General features: G+C 37.4%; 2 protein-coding genes across 2 annotated transcripts; one reads left to right on the forward strand and one right to left on the reverse strand.

The window, feature by feature from the left end:
• Window positions 1-28: 28 nt before the first annotated feature.
• Window positions 29-638, reverse strand: LOC136061590 (uncharacterized). The gene is made up of 2 exons (XM_065759553.1): window positions 189-638; window positions 29-94 (listed from the first exon to the last, which is right to left on the reverse strand). Exons 1-2 carry the CDS (start codon window positions 636-638, stop codon window positions 29-31), a joined length of 516 nt encoding a protein of 171 aa, XP_065615625.1.
• A 6,578-nt stretch (window positions 639-7,216) lies between these two features.
• Window positions 7,217-11,911, forward strand: LOC112011770 (cation/H(+) antiporter 18). The gene is given in 6 exon segments (XM_065759564.1): window positions 7,217-7,406; window positions 8,456-8,639; window positions 8,642-8,697; window positions 9,396-10,326; window positions 10,329-10,396; window positions 10,475-11,911. Coding segments are annotated over 5 exon segments (2,406 nt in total). The 5' UTR covers window positions 7,217-7,406; window positions 8,456-8,497; the 3' UTR covers window positions 11,684-11,911.
• The last annotated feature ends 2,064 nt before the right edge of the window (window positions 11,912-13,975 follow it).

A 13,975-nucleotide genomic window follows, 5' to 3' on the forward strand; every position in this document is an offset into this window, starting at 1 on the left:
CCCAGGCTAGACGGGAAAACCTTACACATCAAGGCTTCGTCCCTGGCATGAATAGCCATTCTCTGGCTGTAGTGACTAACATGTTCCACTGGGTCTGTCCGACCATTATAAATGGTGAACACAGGCTGGTGGAATCGTCGAGGGAGACTAGCGTCCTCAATATGTCGTGTGAAAGGCGACTTAGAGACCTGATTCAAAGCCTTGTTCAAGGCATCATTCCCCTGACCCTGGCGAGTCGGACTTTTGCTCCTTCGCCTACGGTGATGTTCTTCCTCGCACGAAAAAGACTCACTGGGGGGAGTTCTCGATCTCTGCCTGTAACTGGCGTCATCCGACTCCTCAGAAGAGTGCTTAGAGTCATGAGCCTTACGCCTTCGTCGTTCATATCGCAATTCCCTCTTCAACTTGTCGATCTCACGCTGCAGATTTCCTTCACTCCGTACAGGAGAAACATGGCCTTTCCCCCAGGAGCGGCTTCTATCTGTATGGGTTGTACGGGTACTTCCCTCGTGATCCTCCCCTTGTTTGCGGCCTATCGACGGATCGCCGTGCTGAGAGCCCCTAGACTCTGCTTGTTGTTGATTGGCGTTTGCTTGTTGCGGGCCCGCCAATGGTTGCTGCGGTACTCCCTCTTCCATCGTGAGTATCACACCTGCCCTTCCTTCTCAACAGATCAAGTTCTTCCCACAGACGGCGCTAATTGTAAGGACCCAATTTAAATTAAGTGTTGGGTTTTCAGCCCAATAAGCCCAAACAATAAATTTATAGAGTATGGGCTCAAGAACTAGTACTGTTTTTCAGGAAGGGTTCTACTCACCAAGTAATAAGGGATACTATTGATTCGCTCTATGAGGAAAAACTCTCCTCGGCCCTCTTTTAATTGGTCTTTTCTTCTCTCTCTCTTTTTCCTTTTTTCTTTTTCTGGTCAGAAGTCCCTCCGGTTTTCTTCGTTTCTACATTATATACTTCGTTTCTTTTCTTGTTTCCTTTGTACACGTGTAGTTCTTATCCTAGGGGCTCCTTTTTGTCCCATCTAGTCCCTACCGGAACCTTCAGCTTAGTGGTCATAAAGCTGTTTAGTTACTATTCAGGTATCACCTCCACATTAATGCGGCCAGAGTGTTAGGTGGACAACATTTAATGAGGAGGTGATAGACTTTAGAAGATATTTTCTACTTTCTCCGACGCCTCTTTAAGCTATATCCAACTTCCAATTCAGCTACAACCTGGCAGAATCTTTCAGTCAGTACGAAGGTTACCTTCACCTCGGACTTTGTCATCCTCGGACGTGTGCCATACCACTGTATATAACACCTATTTATACCTTTCATATCACCTATTTGACGTGAATAAAACTTCTTTAGGCTGTCCTCGGACAACTGCGTGTTCTTGGATCGGGCCTTTGGGCCCTGAGCCCAATTCTGAGGGCTACTATACCCTTTTTTAGATAACAGGCCCCACAGTATGTATAGGCAAAATATTAGCTATAATAGAGAATAGAACCATAAAAACAAGCTCCAACAAATTCTCTATACCCGAAATTTTTTTTAGCTTATGAACAGTAGCTCATCAGATTTGATGGGCTACTATACATTAGCAATTGAATATCTTAGATTAAAATATTACACCAACTACTTATTATATTGTTTCTTAAAAAAAAAAAAAAAAACTACTTATTATATCAATTCTTTCTCTCTCACTCGGATTTCTTTTTTTCTCTCATTCTCTCTGTTGCTTTTTTTTCTCTCTCATTCTCTCATTCTCTCCATTGTTGTTGCTTCTTTTTTTCTCATAAACTAAATGAAATCAAAAAAATAAAAGAAAAATAAAAGAAAAAAGAGAAAAGAGAGAGACCTGTTCATGAGCAAAAGAATTAATCCAAACACAAAACACAAAACAAAAGCCAATTCTTAAAATAAAGTTGAATCAGAACAAGCAAATACAGAAAAAAAAAAAAAAATAGTCGATCTGACCCAACCTAGTGGTGGGGAGGAGGACGAGCGGCGGTGGGGCGGTAGATGTGGTAGTCCTGCATGGTGAACGCCGATCTCCACCTGCTTGTCCTTTCGGCGACCTCGATCTCCACCAGAGGTGTGGCGGCGGATGAGCAACAGTCTCTCTCTCTCTCTCATGTGAAGAGAATGAGGTTGCTAGAACTGGAAGGTTCTTGAGGAGAAAAAGAAATAAAAGAAGGGGGATAAAGATCAGTGGACACGTGTGTGAAGGAGAATGAAATGAAAGAAAGAAAAATAATATAAAAAATAAAAAATCTTAATTGAGAAATTCTACCACAATATTTTCATAATATTTTTACAATAAATTTTAAGTAACAAATTGTTATTAGTTAATATTGGTGGAAAAAAAATAATTTCAATGGTGAGTTTAAATTATAACTAGTAACAACTATCCACATAAATTTTATTGCGAAAGTATTGCGTAAAATGTTGTAGATGTAACACTTTTCATTAAAAATATAGTTATAAAAAGAATAAATGATGATAAAAAAAGAATAAAGAATAAAGAATGAATGAAGAAATAATATTTAAATGAGATAGAGAAAGAGATAGAGAATCTGTTGGAAAGTGTATTTGAAAAAATAGTAGGTAAAAGCTAAATGTCACTGTTCATTCTTCAAATAGTACAAAAATTTGGTGAATCTGTTGGAGATGCTCAAGTTAAGAAGAACAGTAAGGAATAGTGTATGAAACATATATTACAATTAATTAAAAGCAAATAAAAAGGATTTCGTGGATAATCGTTAGAGCATTCGCAGAAGTGGAGCTAAAAATTTAGCTTTTTAACTCCACTAAAAGTTATTTTATCTATTTTACCTACATACATACTACAGCAGTAGATCTATTTTAGCTTTTAACCTAATAAAATAATATAAACATCATAATAAAATAATATATCTACTACAATAAAATAATATATCCTATACAATAAATAATAATCACAACCACCTTTAACCGCCACAGTTACCGCCATCGCCGCTGCCACCGCCACCATTGAACACCCAAATGAAAAAATTCACTAATTCATAAAAAAAAAAAAAAAAAAAAAAATTCTTAGTCAATATGGTTTTCTCAAGCCATTAAACCATCTCATTGCCACCGGACCCAGGCTAGACGGGAAACCTTACACATCAAGGCTTCGTCCCTGGCATGAATAGCCATTCTCTGGCTGTAGTGACTAACATGTTCCACTGGGTCTGTCCGACCATTATAAATGGTGAACACAGGCTGGTGGAATCGTCGAGGGAGACTAGCGTCCTCAATATGTCGTGTGAAAGCGACTTAGAGACCTGATTCAAAGCCTTGTTCAAGGCATCATTCCCCTGACCCTGGCGAGTCGGACTTTTGCTCTTCGCCTACGGTGATGTTCTTCTCGCACAGAAAAAGACTCACTGGGGGGAGTTCTCGATCTCTGCCTGTAACTGGCGTCATCCGACTCCTCAGAAGAGTGCTTAGAGTCATGAGCCTTACGCCTTCGTCGTTCATAATCGCAATTCCCTCTTCAACTTTCGATCTCACGCTGCAGATTTCCTTCACTCCGTACAGGACATGGCCTTTCCCCCAGGAGCGGCTTCTATCTGTATGGGTTGTACGGTACTTCCCTCGTGATCCTCCCTTGTTTGCGGCCTATCGACGATCGCCGTGCTGAGAGCCCTAGACTCTGCTTGTTGTTGATTGGCGTTTGCTTGTTGCGGGCCCGCCAATGGTTGCTGCGGTACTCCCTCTTCCATCGTGAGTATCACACCCTGCCTTCCTTCTCAACAGATCAAGTTCTTCCCACAGACGGCGCTAATTGTAAGGACCCAATTTAAATTAAGTGTTGGGTTTTCAGCCCAATAAGCCCAAACAATAAATTTATAGAGTATGGGCTCAAGAACTAGTACTGTTTTTCAGGAAGGGTTCTACTCACCAAGTAATAAGGGATACTATGATCACGCTCTATGAGGAAAAACTCTCCTCGGCCCTCTTTTAATTGGTCTTTTCTTCTCTCTCTTCTTTTCCTTTTTTCTTTTTCTGGTCAGAAGTCCTCCGGTTTTTCTTCGTTCTACATTATATACTTCGTTTCTTTTTTTCTGTTTCCTTTGTACACGTGTAGTTCTTATCCTAGGGCTCCTTTTTGTCCATCTAGTCCCTACCGGAACCTTCAGCTTAGTGGTCATCAAGCTGTTTAGTTACTATTCAGGTATCACCTCCACATTAATGCGGCCAGAAGTGTTAGGTGGACACCATTTAATGAGGAGGTGATAGACTTTAGAAGATATTTTCTACTTTTCTCCGACGCCTCTTTAAGCTATATCCAACTTCCATTCAGCTACAACCTGGCAGAATCTTTCAGTCAGTACGAGGTTACTTCACCTCGGACTTTGTCATCCTCGGACGTGTGCCATACCACTGTATATAACACCTAATTTTTAACCTTTCATATCACCTATTTGACGTGAATAAAACTCTTTAGGCTGTCCTCGGACCACTGCGTGTTCTTGGATCGGGCCTTTGGGCCCTGAGCCCAATTCTGAGGCTACTATACCCTTTTTAGATAAAGGCCCCACAGTATGTATAGGGCAAAATATAGCTATATAGAGAATAGAACCATAAAAACAAGCTCCAACAAATTCTCTATACCCGAATTTTTTTAGCTTATGAACAGTAGCTATCAGATTGATGGGCTACTATACATTAGCAATTGAATATCTTAGATTAAAATATTACACCAACTACTTATTATATTGTTTCTTAAAAATAAAAAAAACTACTTATTATATCAATTCTTTCTCTCTCACTCGGATTTTTTTTTTTCTCTCATTCGCTCTGTTGCTTTTTTTTCTCTCTCATTCTTCATTCTCTCCATTGTTGTTGCTCTTTTTTTCTCATAAACTAAATGAAATCAAAAAATAATAAAAGAAAAATAAAGCAGAAAAGAGAAAAGAGAGAGACCTGTTCATGAGCAAAGATTAATCCAAACACAAAACACAAACAAAAGCCATTCTTAAATAAGTTGAATCAGAACAAGCAATACAGAAAAAAAAAAAAAAAATAGTCGATCTGACCCCACCTAGTGGTGGGGAGGAGGACGAGCGGCGTGGGGCGGTAGATGTGGTAGTCGCTGCATGGTGAACGCCGATCTCCACCCTGCTTGTCCTTTCGGCGACCTCGATCTCCACCAGAGGTGTGGCGGCGGAGAGCAACAGTCTCTCTCTCTCTCTCTCATGTGAAGAGAATGAGGTTGCTAGAACTGGAAGGTTCTTGAGGAGAAAAAGAAATAAAGAAGGGGGATAAAGATCAGTGGACACGTGTGTGAAGGAGAATGAAATGAAAGAAAGAAAAATAATATAAAAATAAAATCTTAATTGAGAAATTCTACCACAATATTTTCATAATATTTTTACAATAAATTTTAAGTAACAAATTGTTATTAGTTAATATTGGTGGAAAAAAAATAATTTCAATGGTGAGTTTAAATTATAACTAGTAACAACATCCACATAAATTTTATTGCGAAAGTATTGTAAAATGTTGTAGATGTAACACTTTCATTAACAAATATAGTTATAAAAAGAATAAATGATGGATAAAAAAGAATAAAGAAAAAGAATGATGAAGAATAATATTTAAATGAGGATAGAGAAAGAGATAGAGAATCTGTTGGAAAGTGTATTTGAAAAATAGTAGGTAAAAGCTAAATGTCACTGTTCATTCTCAAATAGTACAAAAATTTGGTGAATCTGTTGGAGATGCTCAAGTTAAGAGAACAGTAAGGAATAGTGTATGAACATATATTACAATAATTAAAAGCAAATAAAAAGGATTTCGTGGATAATCGTTAGAGCATTCGCAGAAGTGGAGCTAAAAATTTAGCTTTTTAACTCCACTAAAGTTATTTATCTATTTTACCTACATACATACTACAGCAGTAGATCTATTTAGCTTTTACCCTAATAAATAATATAAACATCATAATAAAATAATATATCTACTACAATAAAATAATATATCCTATACAATAAATAATATCACAACCACCTTTAACGCCACAGTTACCGCCATCGCCGCTGCACCGCCGCCACCATTGAACACCCAAATGAAAAAATTCACTAATTCATAAAAAAAAAAAAAAAAAAGATGAAAAAATTCACTGACCTTACAACACACCATTTTTCACCACAAAATACCACCATAAATGATGACACAAACCCAGAAAAATTAAGCCAAAACAACGAACACCCAAATGAAAAAATTCACTGCCCTGAAGTGGATCGGCTGGGATGGCGAGGTCTGAGGCGGTCTGAGAGAGATGGGCGGTTGGGACGGCGAGGTCTGAGGTGATCGACGGTTAGGACGGCGAGGTCTGAGGCGATCGGCTGCTAGGACGTAGTGGGTCGAACTTCGGATGGGACGCGCGTCAGTCAGCTTGAGAGATGGTGAGAGTGAACTTGAGAGTTTCAAAGAGGTAAGAGCTTGAGAGAATTTCTCAAATGGGAGCTCAAGAGTGATGAGAGAGAGGACGGTGAGATGAAGAATAATAGAATGAAAAAAAAAAAAAAAAAAAAACTAAACAACAAGTATTATTTAATCGGGAGTGCTGCATAAAAAATTATATTTTTAGATGACAGTGCACATCTATAGATAGATGTGCACTGTAGCAGTTCAACTAAAAATTTTGCTATGCCTCCACTGCTGCGCAGCTCTTTTTGGTATTTTGGTGGAGCTAAAATAGCATTATAGCTATTTAGCTTTACTGTTGCGAATGCTCTTATATGTGTACTGTGCATAATCAGCCTATGGATCCTACAAAAAGGTGAGTTTTTTTTTTTTTTTTTTTTTTTGTGTTTTTAAAGTAAAAAACAAAAGTGAGTTTAGTTGCCAAACAAGGGTGGGAGTGTTTTGGAGATTTTTGTTTATGAGAAATGAGTAATAGAGTGATCAGCTTGTGGGTTCTACAAAAAGGTGAGGTTTTTTTTTTTTTTTTTCTTTGAGTTTTTTAGGTAAAAAAAGAATTAATAGAGTAATAAGTGACGAGAGACGAAATTTTAGTTAGAGTATCACTCGCAGGCAGACAAGGCCTGAGCCATTTGTGTTGTGTCCCAGTTTGACTCTGTGATGTGTTGGTGGGGCCTAGGATGTATCTGTACACGCATAAACAGATGAAGGAGTTGACAAAATTCATGCTATAATAACTCTTCTTCCTTATTTCTCGCAGCGTTTACTCTGTATATAAGTTACAAAAAATGCCACCGAAGCCTTAACTCACACTACTACTTTTATGTCCTGTGACTTCACGGTATACAATACAAAAGCAAAACTTTTGGCTCTTCAAATACCTCTGCTCCGCTCAACTTAAAAGCGCTGGTTCGAATCTGATCCTTTGTGTCAGCGAGTTCTGGCCATAGCCAGGTAACCATTATACTCCATTCATCAGTTGGTGTTTGTTTTTTGTTGTCTAGAAATCTAATGCTTTGATGGGTTGCGTTTGTTTCTTTATTAGATACATAGATATTGAGTACTGTGTTTTGTGCACGGTAGGAAAACACCCATGCATATGCATATTTCTAGGGACTGGTTTTGTTTAGAGATTTATAAATGAAAATTTATGCAAAGATTGGTTATTGAATGTTATTGAATTTAGAGGAAAATTAATTAAGTGGGTCAATTTTATCAGGTAAAAATTGTGGTGTGAAAGCCTTAATAGAAGCAGTAGATTTTGGACTTCTTTTCCTGGTTTATTTATTTATTTATTTATGATCAAAACTTATTATTGAGTTTCAGTTTGTTTGAAGTCGAGAAAAAGAAAATTGTATATTTTAATCTAGATATTTCTAGGACTGGCTTTTTTAGAGATTATTAAATGAAAATGTATGAACCATGTTCTGCAGAGATTGGTTATTGAATTAGTGGACCATTTACTTAAGTGGGGCAATTTTATCAGTTAAAATGGTGTGATAAATGCCATATAGAAGCAGTAGTTTGTTTGGACTTGTTTTCCTGGTTTATTATTTATTTTTTGTGATCAAAATTAATAAATGAGTTTGTGTTTGATTGATGTCAAACTCAAAAGTGGGACATTAAATATATGCATAGATTGGTTATTGAATTTAGTGGAACATTAACTTAACTGGTCAATTTTATCAGGTAAATTTTTGTGATGAAAGCCTTAATAGAAGCGGTAGATTTTTGGACTTCTATCTTTTCCTGGTTTATTTATTTATTTATTTATTAGACTTAAGGATATCATCTTTAGAGAATATAATTATCATTAGAGATGGAAGGTGGGTCTCCACCATGTGTTTGCGTGTGTGTGTGAGAGAGAGATTTGTAGGTTCAAAGTTGTTTGGTATGATCTAGAGAATGCTAGTGGATTTCTTTTGGTGGTAAACAAAGAATACCATGCAAACTAATGTCTAATGTTTTAGATTTTGAGTCTGATAAGATGTCTCTCTTTGCAGGCTCTGAAGTAAAATAACTTTTGTAGACTCCGCTAAAGCAAAATGGTTTCCAACGCTACAGCCGGACTGACATGTCCATCTCCAATGAAACCTACCTCAAATGGCATATTTCAGGGAGATGATCCTCTTCAATTTTCACTGCCTCTTGCCATTTTGCAGATATGCCTTGTAGTTGTAGTTACAAGGGTCTGGCTTTCATCCTAAAGCCATTAAGACAGCCACGAGTTATTGCAGAGATCATTGTAAGTTCATTTTTCTTCCCATGCAATAAAATTTAATTAAAAGTCAGTTTCTCTAGGCTGATACGACATACTTTGTGCATCCACTATCACTTTAATCCCTTAAGGCAGATACTAAAGAGTAGTGCGTAGGTCCTTCACTCTAAGATATCTTTACTAATTTTTTCCCATCAACATCTGAGGTTTAAAAAGTTAATAAGAAACCTATGTGGGTTAAAATTTTCCAGTTTCTGGTGTAAACTTGGAGTTCTCATGATGTGGTATTGGTCACACAAATTGTCAGCTAAAATTGCAATATCTTGTAAAAAGCAAAAGAAGTTTTATTGTTGCGTTTAAAGAATCACTTGGTTCAACACACCTGCATTTTTGTTTGTACGTGTATCTGTCTATCTATCTATCTGCTGTTTTATTTGTTTTTCCTCTTGGACATGAACTTGTCCTTAGTTTTCTTGAGGTTTACTTTGCAGAACAGAGGAATGAAGGTTGCTTTTTAAAAAAGAAAAAATGAAAAAGAAAAGAGAAATCGCTGTTTTTTACATAGGCAAGATGACTGAATAGCGTAAATTGTTGGAGCTAAGCCTGCTCTATGGGTTTCACCAAATTGAAATTTTCACATTTAAAATTACTCAGACAGACAGAAATAGGTACCATTGCTTAATTTTTTTACATTGATGAATTCACGTTGTGTTGCTATTTGACAGGGAGGAATATTACTTGGACCATCAGCTTTGGGACGAAGCAAAAGCTACATGCAAGCTATCTTCCCACCAAAAAGTCTCCCAGTCTTAGATACTCTAGCAAACCTTGGTCTTCTATTCTTTCTATTTCTGGCAGGACTGGAGTTAGATCCTAAATCTCTTCGTCAGACTGGAAAGAGAGCACTGGGCATTGCTCTTGCAGGAATCAGCCTTCCTTTTGCATTAGGAATTGGTTCCTCATATGTCCTAAAAGAAACAATATCTAAAGGTGTAAATGGAACTGCGTTTCTTGTCTTCATGGGTGTGGCCCTCTCCATAACTGCCTTCCCTGTCTTAGCTCGTATTCTGGCTGAATTGAAACTTTTAACTACTGATGTTGGAAGAATGGCTATGTCAGCTGCAGCAGTCAATGATGTGGCTGCTTGGATTCTACTTGCTCTTGCCATTGCCCTCTCTGGCACTGGCAAATCTTCCCTTGTCCCGCTTTGGGTCTTCTTATCTGGCTGCGTTTTTGTTGTTTGTGCAATTTTGATTGTCCCTCCAATCTTCAAATGGATAGCCCAGAGATGCCATGAAGGCGAGCCTGTAAAAGAGACTTACATTTGTGCTACATTGGCTGCTGTTCTGGCTGCTGGGTTTGTTACTGATGCTATTGGAATTCATGCCATGTTTGGTGCTTTCGTGATTGGAGTTCTCATTCCAAAGGATGGGCCATTTGCAGACAGTCTTGTGGAAAAAGTTGAGGATCTTGTATCTGGTCTCTTCCTGCCACTGTACTTTGTTTCAAGTGGATTGAAGACAAATATAGCCACAATTCAGGGGCTCCAATCGTGGGGTCTTCTGGTTTTAGTCATATTTACTGCCTGTTTTGGGAAGATATTTGGCACTCTTCTGGTGACTCTTCTTTGCAAAACACCTCTCCGTGAAGCTCTGACATTGGGTTCCTAATGAACACTAAAGGCTTGGTTGAACTCATTGTTCTCAACATTGGTAAAGATAGAAAGGTAATGTGAGTGTTCATTCGGTTTATGGTGAGAATCAAAATCTTATGGTTCTAACAGCTTTGCTTTTTGCATTTGCAGGTATTGAATGACCAGACTTTTGCCATTATGGTTCTAATGGCCCTGTTCACCACCTTCATCACCACACCTATTGTCATGGCTATATATAAGCCAGAAAAAAGGAAAAGAATGGCTGATTACAAGAATAGAACAATTGAAAGGAAGAATCCAAATACCCAACTTAGGATTTTGATTTGCTACCACAGTGCAAGAAACATTCCATCAATTATTAACCTCCTTGAGGCCTCAAGAGGATCTGAGAAGCGTGAAGGACTTTCTGTGTATGCACTGCACCTCATGGAACTCTCTGAGAGGTCCTCAGCTATAATAATGGTACATAAGGCAAGAAAAAACGGGTTGCCCTTCTGGAATAAGAGCCAGCAATCAGATGCTAACCATGTTGTTGTGGCGTTTGAGGCTTTCAGGCAATTGAGTCGTGTGTCCATCCGGTCAATGAAAGCAATCTCATCAATGCCTGGCATGCATGATGACATCTGTAACACTGCTGAGAGCAATAGAGCTGCACTCATAATTCTTCCATTCCATAAGCACCAAAGAGTGGATGGTTCACTAGAGACTACCCGAAGTGACTTTCGTTTGGTTAATCGTAAGGTTCTTGAACATGCACGGTGCTCAGTAGGGATTTTGGTTGATCGTGGGCTTGGTGGAACCACCCAAGTAGCAGCAAGTAATGTTTCTTATTTCATTATGGTCCCCTTCTTTGGGGGCTGTGATGACCGTGAAGCCCTTGCTTATGGGGTTCGCATGGCTGAGCACCCTGGTATAAGACTAACGGTCATTCGTTTCATAGTGGAACCTGAAAGCATGGGAGAAATTGTCAGAGTGAATATAGAAGCCGCTAGCTCCAAATTGAGGTCATCAGATGAGGAGTTCCTTGCTGAATTCAAGCAAAATATGGCAAGGGATGACTCTATCAAATATGAAGAGAAATTGGTTAGAAATGCTGCAGATACAATTGCTGTGCTCAGTGAGCTAAAGCGCTGCAATCTGTTTTTGGTTGGTCGAAGGCCTGAATGTGAAGCAGCCTTAGATTTAGGCAGGAGTGATGATTGCTCAGAACTGGGGCCTGTAGGAGTTTTGCTGACTTCACCTGATTTCTCAACAACAGCATCAGTTTTGATAGTCCAACAATACAAAAGTGGAGCATCTCCAAATTTGACCCTGCAGATGGAGGATGAGTCACCTGACAAAGACTCAGAATCTAACTAACTGAACTACATAATGTAATTGAAAGCTGTCGGATGAGCGTGTTCTCACTCTTAGATAAATCATTGTCTCTCCATGTTCTATGTGAAAAAAAAAAAAAAAAAAAAAAAAAAAAAAAAGCTACTCATCATATGGTCATTTGTTTAGAATCTCATATGTTATTCACTTAAAATGGTTGACATTTTACATCTCAACACATTGAAGAATAAAGAACAAAATGAAATTTCTTTATCCTTTATCTTGTCCTTTGTGAATGTTATGTTATGAATCAAGGCATAGTCTATTACTGTCTAGATTTTTCTCTAAACACAAGCGTAATAGTGAATGCTTTAGGGCTAAACTAAGCATCTTTTCATGAGTAGAGGGGGCTGCCATAATTCTGAGTTCAAACTAGTATAAGTTGTAAGAGTGTTACCTGACATGGACTGTAGCTGGAATTTTTATAATTTGAGGGATTCTTTATGTGTGCTTGTATTGCTTTATAGTATTATAAGGTCACTAGAATGGAAGTTAGGCTAATCTGCTGTGATATACAACCTTCTCTTTTTTATCCTTTTTTAGCTTACGTCTAATTGTATCTTTTATCAAAGATAAAGCTGTACGGGATGCAAATTAGGAGTTAAGTTTTTGATGCAAATTGTGAGTTAAGTTTTCGATGCGAATTAATTAAGGTTATTCAATCCTTCTGTTTAGAAAAGAAAAAAAAAAAGAAAAAAAGAAAAAAAAAAGAGGTTATTCAAGTCTTTTGCAAATTAAGTGTGTCATTCCCGAATACAAATCCTCTGTACCACTTTTTATGTTCTATTTTATGTTCCACCAATAAGAACTTGAGATTTCTATGATTTATGGCATTGATGCAATTGATGGCCACAATAATGTGTACAATGCCACCATCCCCCCTCTCTCGCTGCGTTGAGTACTATATTATAACAACAATCAAGTCCTAATCCCAAACAACCCCCTCTCCCCCCTCTCCTGCTTGAGTACTATATTATTCACTTAGTATCATATTTATATATTATAACAACAATCAAGTCTTAATCTCAAAATAACAATAACAATCTGATGTAAGACACTGACTAATATTCAAATTTTGTAATTATTTAATTTTAGTATTTTTATTTAATTTTTGTTATTTTAAGTTTAAGTTATTTATTTCCTTGTTTTTAGGTGCTTTTAATGTTGATTAGTCTAATTAGGGTTTTATATACTTTCATAGTCGCCTTTAGGGTTCTAGTTGCCCTAGGTTTTGCTTTTTACTATTTAAACGCATTGTAGCCTCCAAAGGCAATTAAGTTTTGAGACTATTATTAATAAAATACAAACTTTTGTCGAATTCTTTCTCTAGTAGATTCCAGTTTATCACATTGTGGATTCAAGCAACCCCTTGTGGATTCAAGGTTTACTACACAGAAATTAACAGTTTAGTTTTTGTTCCATTAAGAGAGCATTGTGTGTGCTTTTTTCAAGCTTCCGCGACATCAGTTGGTATTAGAGCCTTGACTTACCCTGTTTTGATTGCTAACAAACGAGACAATAACCACCACCACAACAACGACGAATAACTTAGCGAGTATTGTGTGACATACAACAAGCACTCACAAGTATCTATGCTAGAATGGTGCCATTGAAGAATGGAAACAATAGGGATAACTGCAGCGGAGACGTAACTCACGGGCAATCTATTGGTAAGCAAATCTCATATATACCTTATAAGAGAATTGCAAGTTTTAATGGTTATTTTTATAAAGAGATTTTCTTGACTGGTTACTTGATCTAGATGATTTATTTGATTATGAGAATATTTGTGATGAGAGAAAAGTTAAACTTGCTTTGTATAAACTTAGTGAATATGCCTTATGTTGGTGGGAATGATTACAATCTAGTAGAATCCAACATGGTGAAGACAAAATTCGTTCATGCCCAAAAATGAAAAAGATGCTTGCTATCAACTTTTATCCTTTGGATTGTGATGAACTTTTGTCGTATACAAAACAAGATTATTATTGGCCAAAACTTTCTTACTTGAATTATTGTGAAGAGTAAAATATTCTACCATTAAAGGAAGAATTGCATGTTGAAGAAAATATTGTTCTTGAAGATTATGTAAAAGTCAAAGAACAAAATATAGAGATTACTAAAGAAATTAATGAAGGTCTTGTTATGGAAGAAGATCCTAAAATCAAGATTATTGTGGAGGAAAATAATGAAGATCCTATCATAGAGAAAGAACTTGACATCGAGATGGTAGAGACTGTTGAGGAAGAAATTGAAGAGGAAAGTTTCAAGGATCTC

Source organism: Quercus suber, unplaced genomic scaffold (genome assembly GCF_002906115.3).
Source record: "Quercus suber isolate HL8 unplaced genomic scaffold, Cork oak 2.0 scaffold_332, whole genome shotgun sequence".
In the NCBI taxonomy this organism is placed as follows: domain Eukaryota; kingdom Viridiplantae; phylum Streptophyta; class Magnoliopsida; order Fagales; family Fagaceae; genus Quercus; species Quercus suber.

Bases quoted from the DNA above. Each gene is read 5' to 3' on its own strand.
- LOC136061590 (XM_065759553.1), bottom strand. From the start codon at position 638: ATGGAAGAGGGAGTACCGCAGCAACCATTGGCGGGCCCGCAACAAGCA. The intron at 95-188 runs GTCTCTAAGTCG...ATGGTCGGACAG, and splicing joins TGAACAAGGCTTTGAATCAG to ACCCAGTGGAACATGTTAGT.